The sequence below is a fragment of the Cygnus atratus genome, chromosome 2 (genome assembly GCF_013377495.2).
Source record: "Cygnus atratus isolate AKBS03 ecotype Queensland, Australia chromosome 2, CAtr_DNAZoo_HiC_assembly, whole genome shotgun sequence".
Taxonomy (NCBI): domain Eukaryota; kingdom Metazoa; phylum Chordata; class Aves; order Anseriformes; family Anatidae; genus Cygnus; species Cygnus atratus.
Genome location: NC_066363.1, coordinates 121,168,463 through 121,183,019, shown reverse-complemented (window position 1 = coordinate 121,183,019; position 14,557 = coordinate 121,168,463). Strand labels below are relative to the sequence as shown.

The following is a 14,557-nucleotide window of genomic DNA, read 5'->3' as shown; positions in this document are numbered from 1 at the left end:
ATGTGACAAATAAGCTCATCCCATGGGTGGAAGAGTTATGGCATTCCTATTGCATGGCTTTGCATGTGGGGTGCCCAGAGTAAGGGCATCAGGAAGTTCAGGAGACTTCAGTGCATCTGTTGAGGTAGCATATGCAGATCTCCAGGTCAAGGTAGCCAGTAGCATTTTGAAAACATAATTTTTTTTTCACTCTTATTTATGCTCATATACTCATGCAGATGCTTGTTTATCTACTTCTCATTCCCTCTATGGAAAGGACCTTTTTTTTTTTTTTTCTTTTTTATGTTTGTGCTAATGAAAGTAATCTCCAAGGAATAACTTGAAACACTCGTAAGAGGATGAGAATGTACCTTCAATTTATTAGATAAACAACCACACAAGGTTTAAATTTAGCTTTGTTTTCTTTTTGTAAATGAGAATAGGAAGCAAAGGCACATCTGTGTGTGCATACTGCCAAAGTGAATTACAGACAAAATGGATTCAGGAATAGGCACAACAGACAAAAAACCTTACACATTCCCTCCTAGCTGCTTGCACAAGCAAAGTCACTCTTACAGTGTTGCACATTAGGCCTGTTTGGAGCTCCACTGTTTTTCTTGACAAATTCCTGTATTGAAATTGCACTGTGCACTCAGGAGGGGAAACCTTATATATATATATATATATATATATATATATTTAAAAAAATTATATATATAAAAAAAAACTTTTAAAAAATGCAATAGGAACTGTTTCTTCTTACTCTATGTAAGCTAAAACAGCCTCTAGTCTGTTGGCTTCTGCCTGTTCCACCTGGCATTGAATTCTAGCACCCATTTCCTATTTACTACATGTAACAGACTCTACCAGATAAATACCATACATTGCCCTGGAGTTGTGAATGTTGGCTGTAACTGCACTTCACCTTCTTGTGCTTGAAAAGAGCTGGGCCAAAAAGACCATTGATTCCAAGTATTGCTGCAGCAATATTCAGAAATGATAGCCTTAATTTTCTACTCATTCTTCTTCCCAACCCTTTATCCATATATTTGAGCTCAATGGGAACATGGCTTTAAATCATTTGTGTACACAACTGGACTTAGGCCCAATTATTATGCTCCATTTGGCTCACATCCATTTAAAAAAAAAAATCCAACAGGTGCAAATAATCACCAAATAAATCGTATGTTTAATGTCATTTGTTTTGTATCCAACTTTTATCCCACATGCTTCTGATGAAATAAACAACCTTGCTCCTGTAAGTTGCAAGCATCGAGCCTGTAAGGTCAAATTTAGTCCTGGCGTAAATGGCTGCAATTTCAGTGAACTCCATAGAGTTTCTCTATTTGTGCTAGAGTTGAATTTGGCCTGTGATCTTTACCCTGCATGCCAGAAAGACTGAATTCTTTCCCCTAAGCCTCTAATATGTCATAAGTGTCATTTTCATGCTGTACAGTCTAAGAGACTGCTGAGCCATATAGCTAGCCCTGGGCCTCCTTCTGTAACTGTATGTACCTAGATTAAAAATCAAATGATAACATATTTCAGTATCCATTAAGCAATTCTGAGGATTTTTTTCTGACTGCTGTGGGAATATCTCTCTCCATATTTTCGAAGAATGTGTGCAGTCCTAGGTGCCTTTGCTGCACAATCAAAAGATTAAAACTAGAGATATATCTCCCACTTGGAAAAATAGAAGTTTTCTCTATGAGCATAGGTATGCAGAGCCAGGAACGACAATCTGAATGTGGAATTTAAGTCTGGATTGTAGCCTGCTATATTTTATCAGATGACATTCCTGTAACTGTAGCCTGTGAAAATGATACTCCCATGGGTAATAACACTGCAGAGACCAAAAAGTCAAAATCGGTCATGTTGTTTTTGATTTGCTATTTTTGCATATACTATTTTTTTAGGTTTATGGAACACTTCCATCAAAACAAATGTGGGCACCTATGGAACACTTTCATCAAAACAAATGTGGGCACCTTTATATCATTTTAAAAAGACAAATATAACTTGCTTGGAAGTGTCACCTCTAAGGAGACAAAGATAAACTGAAAACTTCCCGTTCTTTGTCATCCTCCTACCAGCTATTTAGGCAAGGCCAGGGAAACAATATGGTTCTTTGTAATGTGCTCTGTCAGCTAGGAGACACAAAGCTTTTCCAGACTACCATGAGGCACAAATTCTGAAAGTCTCCTTTTCTCCTAAGAATATCAGTCAGTTTAGGTCACTATCTCCAACTCCCTAATATCAAAGAGGATTGTAGTTAATGGTTCCTTCTTCCATTAGAGCCTGTTATTTGGACATGTTTGCAGACATTTGAGTCCTGTTTCCCTGAAGGAAGAAGGGTGCAAGCCACACTGGATAGGGTAGGAGTCCTGCTGCATAATGTGTTGATATGTTGATAGTCCTCCACAAGCAAGTTCAGAGGAAGTTCATCGGGAAAGGATGACTAACCAGAACAAAAACTTGGCTAAAGGCATTACAGGTATATTTCAGTTATATATATCAGCAATGAGTTTCATATCATCCAACACAGAGAAAAGCACAGGAGACACAAAGCCTGCCTGAAGGAATTTATGATCTAGGAAGACAAGAATTATACAGCAGCTAAAATACATAAAGCAAACGTGGCCAGAAGTTGGCATCATAAAAAGAAGTGCAGATGTTCTACTGTGGTTTTAATTTGGTAAATCTGGTATTTGTGAGTACTTGTGGCTAACCATATAACCCACAACTCATCTATCGCCAAGTGAAAATTTGGGGCAGCTACTTTAAGGATGTTTATCACTAATAATAAAAATCATTCAGCCTTCAGTGTAGATGCAGCACTTGTGGTCCACATGTATGGTCAGCCCATGGAAATGGAGCTAAAGGGTGCCAGTGCAATGGTCTGGGAACTGGTACCAGGCTGTTATGCTACCACTGGAGAACCCAGAGCATCCATTTTCCAAGGTGGCCTAATTCATTTTAATTGCTATCTTCTGTGCTTATACGCACAAGGTAGCATTTCATATTTCTTTCAGAAAATACCTTTTCCTATATTGCTGCATGCTTTGCTTAACTATATAAGGGGACTTGAAGCTACCTTACTGAGTATACTTGGGAAATGTAATTAAATAGTAAACTAAGAACCTGTGTATTATGCTGTATAAATTTGCATTCGTGATTCACAGTAGGAAAATAATGCCAGCAGCTTCCATTTGTAGACAAATTAATGTAATCGTGGTGTTTGGGGGTTTCTATAACAAGCTGAAGAGAATAAGAATAAATTAAGCTGACCCACCTGCATATACAGAAAATATGCCGGTTTTTTTCTGCCATTTCCACAACTAGGACAATTTTAAAAATAAAATACTGTATAAGTAAAAAAAAATCTGTTGTTGAATCAGAATGGGCCTTTACTGCCTGAATGACAATCAGTCAATATTCAATTATAATGTTAATTGAATTAAAGCAAGCTAGAAATTACCTAATTCTGTACATATATGCTCCTGTCAAGTTAATTTTGTAATAATTGTTGCTTGCTTGAGGGAGGAGGAGAAAATGACCTCATAAGAGATTTCTGAGATGTTAAAAATGAAATTAAATATTGTCGCTATACACTATAGATAAGCAAAAGAACAGAAACTTGCTTCTTGATACAGGAAGAAATGATAAATATAGTATTGGAAATTATGTGTTTCAGAATTTGGCACTATCTTAGACACAAAACACAACAGAGCTTCAGTCATTTTCTAGAGCACACTTGAATGATGACACGAGCCTTTTTCCTCCCGCAAAGCGCTGCAAGGATGAAACTCTGTTAACCTTACTACAACACAAAACTATTTAAGCTTGAGGGCTAAAAATTCTCACAGCTGGAAAAGAAAAAAAAAAAAAAAAAGGTTGGGAGGGGCAGCTAACTTGCTCATACCTGTTTTAGGTACTGCTGCAAATGCTGAGGACACTCCCCGCTTGCCCTGCCTTCATAAGCTCCCAGTACAAGTCAAGTCTAGCACAAACTCAGTGAACTGGTACCACTGCCAGGGCCAACATTAATTTGTGGAGAAAAATACTGACAGCCAGGCCTTGCTGTTACTCATGAAAATGAACAACGCCCAGACAGGCAAAACTTACTCTAATTTTTATAATAAACCACGACAAAACAGAATTTCCAAAACTAATGCAAAGAGCATCAACCCACTTGTATTTTGTCTAAACAGTGGGTGTCTTGAAAAGGACAACAGTATCAAGATATCAACAGCAAGCGCTCGAGTCATTGTCCTCAGAGGACAAGGCAATACCCTTACAGTGATGAAGCAGGGCAAGTTGGACTGCCCTCTGGGCAAACTAGCCTGCAGTAAGCATTCTTTCCAATGCAAGCCATCAAAGAGGGCTAGAGTTGTAAAAAACATCTCTTCCCATCCAATAAGAACTTCTGTGCCATAATGACCTTTTACATAATTAGTGTTAGTATTACAATGGAAGACATGGTGTTCATCTGATTATTACTGACTCACCAAGAAACCCAAGAAAAGTGAGCAAGAAAATATGTATGCTAAATGTGGTAGATATATAGGAAAATAGGTAGGAAATAATTAAACAAAGGCTATATGCTGATATTCCTATGAAGTAGTGATGTTTTAGTTGGCGATTTACAGAATTGTTGTTAGCATCATATTGAGTTAACCTCATGCAGTATGACTATTTGAGGGAAAAGTCAGGTCCCAGAGGACTTTTTCAATATGCTGTGACTGTAAGTGCACAGCAGGAGTGTATATTTTTGATATTTGTGTAATGCAAAATAAAACCCAATGTGGAAGCAGTAGATACGTGATCTTTTGAAGATCATTATTCTGTGTGAAATTCTTTGTTCAACTGTGTTTTTTAAATTGGCTATCAGAAAGATGCAGAGCCATTACAATATACAAAGCTGTATAACTTAGTCTTTGTTCTTTAGGTCAAGCTAAATTCATTTTAGCAGCTAGGAACAGATTGTTGACTAATTTCTTATTCATTTTCAAAACAAACTGTACATTTCTCTATTAATCACAAATGATTACAACTTAAAAAGCAAATTACTAGTTTTTTGTTTGTTTGTTTTTGTTTTTGTTTTCCAAAACAATAGGAGATCAGCCAACACTATATACTTATCTTAATCTGGAGAAATTACACGGTGGCACAGATACAGTTGCACAGCTAAAACCAATATTTTTTTCCTCTCTATCTTTATATTTACAATTTTAGAAGCCTAGAGACTTCTCTGCTTCCATTATGATCTTTTGCTTCCCTGTGAAGCAAAATCTTTAATCCTTTTAGGCAGCCTCTGAGTTTTGCCAGCCTGTATTTGAGGATTGTTCCTGAAAGCCAAGCCTCAGTGAAACAAAAACATTTCATCAGCACATTCTTTATAAAAGTGATGTTTTACACGATCCTTCCAGCTTGACACTGTCACTTTGTATTGTCCTCTGTGGACAATACCTGGTGCCTGGACACCTGGTGCCTAGGTTGTGCATTTGGCTGAAGAAGTGGACAGCAGAGACTCAAAACTGCGGTTTCATTTTGTGTAATGTTGTGGAAACCAAATGCCCATGAAAGTATTAATTAGTCTCTGCCCTGGGCATGTGACTTAAAAAATTGTGAAACACAACAGTAATTTAAAAGTAAAGTTTCTTTCGCTTTAGCTGTCTTCCTTACTATTAAACTTTACATTTGGATATTTATTTAAGCATTTCTCTACAGCATGGAAGGCTAGCAATTAATCCTGCTTAGTTATATGAGGCCAAGATGCTTGCATGACTCCAAAATCTACTGTCTCAGAAAAGAAAAAAATACATGAAGTAGTGAAAACTTCATGATAATATTTGCAAAAAGAAATGCTGGCTTGTTCCCGAATTTGTCACTGACATCGCTAACAGCAAGTCATTAGCTGGGCTGCACAGGTCAGAAAGCATTTCTCCTCTTGAGAACTTTCAACCCTAAATATCTACGTATACTTTTATAACATCATGTTACTATAGTGCCATGAGGTCCTGCCTAGCCCTGTAGATAATCTTTGATCTTGAAATTTGCGCAAAATTGAAGTGACTCTCAAAGCTTTGTAATCTATTACGAGATTGTGCACATGCCGCATTTAAAATAATTTGGTGAGTTGAGAGAAATGTACAGAAATAGATCTATGCTCCTGAGAAGTTAATTAGAACGATATGGGATCAAGACTGGAATAATGACTAACATTTATTATCCTCAGCAGTTCCATGGAGCTTCTTTGAGTGCCCCCAACAGTTAATCCAGGGAAGAGAGAAAGCCTCTTGGCTGATCTGTCTGGTGCCATCATCTCCTCCTTCATTTAGCTCACATGTCTTCCTGCACATTCCTGTCTTCCCCAGAGGCCTTTAACTCATCTCACAAGTGGGAGCCAGTGGAGAGGCTCACACCTGCCTTCCACTATCCCTAAAGGGCCCATTTGCAAGTGTGCCCTGCACTTCACTTTGAACAATTAAACCTGAGATGCTGTGAGGGATATTGTTTTTTTTCAATACTGCTGACTACCTAAAGGGTGTTTCACACTTGGAACAATATTTTCATTAGAATATTTGATGTTTATTATTTCACTCTTTAGAGTATATGAGCAGGAAAGGATGTTTACTTAGAAAGACTTTATGAAGATGCATGAGACACACCTGTGATATATAAAAACAAAACCAGATTAATTTACCAATGTGACACTCTTTGTTTTTAGGTATACAAAAAGAAAACTGAAGCTGCCAAGAAGGAATATCTGAAGCAGTTAGCTGCCTACAGAGCAAGCCTTGTATCCAAGGTAACACATTATATAAATACATACACACACATATATAGTAACATATTGCAAACCATTTTCAGCATTTTTATGGTGCTGAGCACCATAGTATTTAGTGCAAATAGCTTTGTTTGTTATCACCTTAAAGTTAGGATATCCATCCTCTGTGCAAATGCTCAGTAAAAACAATCATCTCTCCGTGAAGGGATCCCTTTTCCCTTCTGGTCATAGTGACAGCACTCCTCCAGGCTGGGAGTATCATTGCAGTCAGAGAAAGGAGATAAAGGTAAAAATATCAATATGCCACAAACTGTGCCATGACACACCAAATAGACCACAAACATGCCATGCCAGGCAGCCACCATTCTATCTATAAGGAAAAAACGATACCAGACACAAAATCCCTGGGTTTTTGTTTGTTTGTTTTTCTTCAAGTACTGCTTTTTACCGCGCAATCACAGTGCTGAAAATGGTAAGCTCAGCTCACATAGTAATCTTTCATACAAAATTGTGACTTTCCATTTTACGTCTAGCAGCCAACTTGTGTGAGCACAGCATAGGTCACTGTAAGGCCGTACAGTGGAACCATGTAGTGGAACACCAGTGTATCCCCAGAACACATCTAGTAACAACTTTTTATATTGACATATACAAGCATTCTTAGTGCCCATAATTTTGTAAAAGACTGTTTAAAGCTTGTAATAAACTTTTAAATATGTAGAAGAAATTATGTGAAATTATTGCATTGTGACAACATGAAAAAAAAAACAATTGAACAACTTCAGAATCATACCAGTTAGAATCAAAACAAATTTAGATATATTTTGTTCTTTCAAAAATAAGCTTAATTTTAGACTTAAAGATGGCAGTATGAAAGACTAGCATATGTGACATGAGTAGAACTTTTTGTTAGATTTAAATGTTTGGGGAGGTTAGTCCTGCAGTCTACCTCTGTGTATATTACATGAATTTTTACACATTTTCAGTGGAAAGACTATATGATTATCCATACAAGGAGCTTTCATGCATATTCTACATTATCTTAGTATGCGGTAAGTATTTGTGCTGAATTTAAAAGTCTTAAATATGGGCACTATCTTTTTTTCTTCTTTTTTTTTTTCTTTTGTGCTGTTTCTTAACCACTTCAGTTTTGTAGCTACCATAATAAATACTAATGCATTAGTTAATGGGATTTACAGGATACCTATAATTTCTGTCTTGGGTCTGTATGGTTGTAGAAATATTCATTGCCTTCAGAGAGGGGTACTATGTGTACATAAACAAATTTGTTTTAAATAGCCTACTTATTGGCAAAAGAGAGGTCTAAAAAGCAGGTCAAAATATTCCAGTAGGTTTTGAAGATATGTATGAAACCAACTCTTTGTGGAAAAAACTTGCATGCCATTATTCAGTACATCATGGACTGTTCATATAAAACTCTATATAGCTTAACTTTGAAAAGGCAAATATAACAAAACCCAGATTTTTATTTTGTTTTTATTATTTTTGAAAGGAAAAAGTACATTATGGCATTTTCTGAGGTTTGTATTTACAAAAAAAAAAAATTACAAGGTTGTTGATCTGTTCAGTGCATGAAGCCATTTGTGCATATGTTTAAATTTGTCGTTAGTCAGAAAAGCACTGAAGCATTCTGTTAACTTTTAAGCAATTATTTAAATTCTGCCGATAATGTAGTGTTTTCCTCTACTGTGGAAAGTATCGAAATATAAACTTAATGAAGCTGAGTACTAATTGCTTACTCTCATGAACGTGCTCAATTAATCCAATAGAGCTGCCATGTAACTAAAGCAACTCCATTTTGGAATACGGATGTACAATACTCAGTTGTAATATTATATCAGTATATTCTAAATTATCATTATTAAATATTTATATGGCACCAGAAGAGTTGTAGTTCTTTAGATAGTCATGTAAGCATGAAGAAATAGATGTAATATATTATTAAGATTGTTTGGAGTCCATCTGCTCTTTTCTGTCCATGTGTTATATTATCATCCATAAAAGCTATATTTAGCTAATATTATTAATATTACAAGACATTATTTGCAAAAGTTAAGACATGCCAGAAGTAACACACCTTTTCCAAAAATAATCTAATACAAAATTAATGATTTGCTCACATAGTACATTTTATACTTTATACCCCACTCTTTGGGTCTCATTTCATATGCTTATATGAAGGTGTCCTCTGTGGGAGCCCCTGTGCTGTATTTACTGCAAATTGCTTAGCCTTGCTTCTTTATAGGATTTTCCATTCCACTCCTCCCAGCAGCATTTTAGTGTTTAAAAAAAAAAAAAAAAAAAAAAAGGAAAAAAAAAAGTGCATTCATCTTCTCAACAATACACTAGAGCAAGAAATTTGTGTTGTCCACATTTTCAAACACAGAAAAAAACATTGTGAAATTAAGTAGCGATTTTGGATGTCCTGCTTGGAACATCTAGAACTTTGTTTTTCATGGTATTTAAGCAATATTACACCTTCCATATTCAGAGCTCCAATGATTTCAGGGTCAGCTGGCTGGCAGCTATGAGATATATAGTGGTGGCTTCACATCACATCAGGACATCTGCATAATATCCAAATAAGTTGCCCAACTATCAAACTTTCTTCCTCCTCCTTCTCAAAAGACTCTGCCTGTGCAGAGCAGTAGGAACAGGGAAAGGTCCTGCTCAGGGTCCCTGTCTCCAGCTCAGTGCCTCACATCACCCAGAGCAGCTGCTTGACCAATTTTTCAACTTTTGAGCACTGATTCTGCCACTTTTTTCATGAAGCCCTGCCAGTTTTTAAAGAACTAGTGAGTGTAGGGCTGGTATGTAATTGTGTGGGGTGTTTTTCTGCGTTTATTTGCAAGTCTTTTTTTTTTTTTTTCTGAGAAGCAAAGGAATGAACATATGCCATGTTATACCTGAGTGGACCAGACTTGGAGCTGAATTCAGTTCACCCGCCTTAGCCATTTGAGCTGCTAGAATAGTCAGAATAGGAGATCACAGAGAGGAGATTTCCAGGAGTTTCTTAGCCTCTGCCTGACAGCAGAATAACGAAATTCACTAACATTGTTATATTGTTTTCTACCCCTGGTACCAGGCTGGAAGTGGGGTATCAGTTGGGGTCTGTGGGCTTTTCTGTGATGCTCAGACCTTTGCCCCCTTTGTTCAGTGTTTTTTTTTCCCCTCTATTTTTTTTTTCACAAAAAAGCAACCTTTTACTTCAGCCAAGTTTTTTCTTGCCCTCAGCATCACTTCTCCTCCATATACCCTTCACTGTAGATGCATAGTGAAGGAAACTGGGATGAATGTGAGGAACATGCTACCTGCCCCATCAACGTAGAAAGCAGCCAGTACTAGGAAAGCCCATGTGGAGGAATGGGCTCAGATGATACAAGTATATAAATTTAGGTGACATTTCACCGGAAGATGAGATACTCATCTTTGACACAGTCTGTCATTGTCCCTTCCAGATTTCAAGTCCCTCTTCCATTGTATCTTAGGGAAGAGTACCCAGATTTGTCCAGAAGGGAGGCATATGGTGCTTTCCTCTAGGCTCTGTCAATAAAGCTGAGAGGTTCCAGTTGGAGTTTGTCACAGTCACATACACACACACACAAACACACACAAAAGTCACTCACACACCTAATATGTATAATTCCAGATTGTGTTATTTGATACAATCATAACTGAGAAGAATGGAAGCATCACCAACAACTTCAGCAATAGTGCCTCTCTAATACATTCTGAAATGCTTTAGTGATGTCTTTATAAAACAGGACTACCACCCATTAAATAAGTTAAATGTAAAATTGTGTAAATATATCAGCTATGCATTAATCCACACTTAATTAATCAGTGTATTTCCTATATTTTTCTGCTTTGTTTATAATGATTTAGATTAATGGGTCTATAGTTGAGCTTGTTCATGTGTGTAGAAATTGATATGTAAAGTAAAAATCACATTACAAAGCATTATATCTTCTGCTATGCACATTGCCATATTGCTTATAATACTGACTAAGCCTTTGCATTGTAAACAAGTGTCTTTATATTTGCCCTTAGTTGCAACTTTTAGTACTATTCAGGTCCAGAAATGCAGTCTCTGGTATCTGGTAATTTGTACAGCATTACATAAAATGCTGTGAATTGCAATTTTATTTTTTCATAAAACAAGCACTTTTTCTAGCTTAACCAGCCTTTTTTTCTGGCTGACATTAGAGTTTTTGTTGCATCTTTTAAATATATATATTTAATACATATATATGAATAAATGTTAAATATGTTTACATATTATATGCATGCATCTATGTATACTTACAAAACATGTATGCATATTATATATTTAATATGCATAAGACATATGTTAACTATAGCAGTACAAGTTTAACTTTTTAAATAATACAAAGAAGATTCCTCTTTCTTGTTTTGTTCTCTCTGGCTAAATGAATCTTTAATTCTGTTCTGTACAGTGGCACAACTTCAAGTTTCATGCAAACACATTTTAGCAGCTATGGCTGAAACAAAACCACTTATTTGGAGAATATTATTCAAATTCCAAATGCTCAAGAACATTTCAAAAGTCTGATGTTGTGTCTAAGTCAAAGCAGTATCCTCACTTGCCTTTGCAACAGACACACCGGGTGTTTTTCAGTTTTGTGGACAGTGCAGATCCTTTGGACATGTAATATTTGTCCTTGAAGTATATGGCACATGTAGTTTTCCTAGCCAATCACCATGCAGTTACTTTCCATTAATTTTTATATATATATATATATATATATATATACATAAAATGTTGTATCTATAGACTGGCATTGCCTTAATGTCATTAGCATAGCAATTTATAAACAGAGATATTCCAGGCATCCAAAATGTCTGTGTTATGTGTATAGTATTGCTTAGAACAATCAACCTCTGCAACAACCTCCCCAGGGGTGTGGTAGAATCCCATTGCTGGAGGTTTTCAAGATGCAGCTGGACAGAGTGCTAGATAATCTCACCTAGACTCCCTCTTTCCATAAAAAGACCTAATGATCTTTTGAGGTCCCTTCCAACCTGACTGTTCTATGATTCTATGATAATTGAACAGCCCAAGGAATCTATACAAGGCCTTTTCAGACTGCAGCGAACATGGAAAAGTTTTAGCTAGTTGCATAAAGAAAAATGGAGACCACATTTAAAAATAAAAAGGCCAAAAACCCGAACCAGTAAACTCAATGGTGTTAGTTTCCTCTTTCATATGTGTATGTGGTGAGAGCACTTGCCACAAAAGGCAAAAAATGTCAGCTCTCCCAGATCATGGCTCTCCCCACTCCTAAGTAAATGTGGATGTGCAGGTGTGCTCCCTCCACTATTTGTTTTCTGTGGCCCAGTTAATCCCAAATGCTTTTCTGAATTGTGGCCAAGCTTCGAATGTAGGGGAACACCCTATCCTAGCTCACCCCATCTTTAAATAAGCAGCTGCTGGGATTTAGCACATTTCTTTTGGAAATACGGTTCTGAATATCTCTTGACAGAATAGAGGGCTAACCTGTTGTGTCTGCTGGTTGGTGCTTTAATCAAATGGCTATTGTGTACAAGGAGAACAGCAATCCTGCTGCTGCTGGCAGAAAGGCACCTGGTTTCTACTTTTTGAGAAAACAGATTCCTGTATTATATCTAGCCCCAGTCCATGCAGATGTTCTGGAATTTCAGAAAACAGTTCAGGCTGTTTGCAGTGAAATCATCATAGAAAGAATAAATAAAAAATATGGCTGTGTATGATGCATGATTTTTTTTTCTGGTAGCTGTTAAAGTGCTACAAGGGAATTGGCAATGCTTCCTGTAAAACAACAACAGAAAACACAGAATGATGACGTGCACCTACAACTTTTACTTTTCTCCATTAAACATTAGAATCCCTAGATGGGAAAACTATAATGCAAGGCTTTTACAGCAGATACTCAATATTTCTGTGATACCTGGGTCTTTGTTTATGGAGTTAATACGATATACCAAAAATCTTCAAGTGATTATAAATAAAATCACATATGTGCAAGTATGTGATGTATCAGAGTATCTGGTAAGTGAACATATGTATCAATAAATCAATTGCCTAATCTGATGATAGCACAAATCAAACCAACTTCTTGTCCAGCAAAGAAACCAACTATTTACTGCAGCTGAAAAAGAAGAGCAAAGGATGTGTAAGTTAATGCCATGAATTGTATCTGAGGGTAAATCATGTGAAACTTTACATTCAGCAGTCCAAAATCCTAGTGATGCTCTCACATCACTTCAGCCAGAAATGTCAGAAATGTCTTGAGCTTGAGAGAAGCCGTGTTGATTTGTAGCAGATTCGTGTTTGTTTTTAAGTGAGTTAATAAAACTAGATTTTACTATTAGCTGAGTGCTTCCATTTGGGGAATTAAAACACTTGTATCAAATTAAAGTTGCATATCCTTTATTACATGTATCCAGGTTACATTCATTAAACATCCATTTTTACTTACATACCCTGAGTGAATCCGTGACAATCCCCTGCAGATGATGACAAAATGTATATTTAGATTTGAAGATGTTCTTCTGAGCCACCTTAGCTAATTATAGATGACAACCCATGGCTTACTCCTTTGTTCTGAAACATCAAGAATGTGTCAAAAGCTTCTGAACTCTCTTGAGTCCCCAATATTACTGCAATAGGTGACTGGAATTAGCAAAATATGAAACATCATTTTCTAAGAGCCTCTTGTGACTTAGGTAGGAAAGCAGCTGTATTATAAATATGCATATGAATTCTCTACCGGAGTGAACAGAGTTAAGTCAAAGGAATCTCTAAAGTAGTTAAAGAGCTAAGCAGGAAAGAAAAAACAGTGCCGGAGAGCAGTCATTCTCTCATAAACATCTTCACAGGGGTATTAATAAAATGGACGAGCCCATGCAGGCTAGAAGAAGAGATTCTTCTCAAGGAGAGTCTGGGGTTGGAGGTGACCTAAAATGTCAAAAACTCTAAAAACAGACAGGATTGTGTGAACACCGAAAAGCTGAGAGAAGGAATAAACAACTCAAGATGTTCCTTCCACCAAAGAGACAGCAAAGACAACAGATGCAAAGTTAAGCTTAGGTAAGCTTTGTAGAAACTGCATAAATATTCAGCCAATTTCCTTCTATCTACCCCTCTAATGTCATGGTACTGAAGGTAACTCATTTAAAGCTGAGTCAGGCCTGCCAAAGACTGTTCACAGCCTACCTTGCTGGTACCAGCTGACATAATCACTGCTGTTACCTGGAAAGTAACCTTCATTCTGGTCATAAAGTCCAAAAACTGTTGAATTCCTCAGCATGGCTCAAGAACGGATGCCAGTCACTAGAAGGGCACATGGCACTGTCATGAAAAGAGACAGTGTGTCAGCTGTGTCAGACGCTGACACATATTCATGTATTCATTTGAAATCTTAATCAAGTTAAACTCTTTTCCAAGCTTTGAAACACTCCTATAGTGCATTTTCATTGCCTATGTAGAGGTGATGCCAAACCCAGAGCACCTGTTTCTCAGTTAAAATAAAACTCCATTTTTGCTGTGTAAAAAAGTCTTCTGAGGCTATGTTTGCCCACAAGTAAAGCTATTTGCATTGTTAGAAAGTTTGTGTTGGCCGTATTGGCCATAAAGCCTGTGTCAGCACGTAAAGGGAAGTGATCCTCCCCCTCTACTCAGCCCTGGTGAGGCCACACCTGGAGCATTGTGTCCAGTTCTGGGCTCCCCAGTACAAGAAGGACATAGGGCTACTGGAGCGAGTCCAG

The 14,557-nt window shown here is 37.0% G+C and overlaps 1 protein-coding gene across 7 annotated transcripts in view; it reads left to right on the top strand.

The window, feature by feature from the left end:
* The window catches only part of TOX (thymocyte selection associated high mobility group box), a 223,762-nt gene that overhangs the window by 189,776 nt on the left and 19,429 nt on the right, over positions 1-14,557 (top strand). For all 7 annotated transcript variants that reach the window (XM_035553224.1, XM_035553229.2, XM_035553225.2 and 4 more), the window contains one exon: positions 6,710-6,790. In XM_035553224.1, the coding sequence (XP_035409117.1) occupies positions 6,710-6,790 (81 nt within the window). The remainder of the gene's footprint in view (positions 1-6,709; positions 6,791-14,557) is intronic.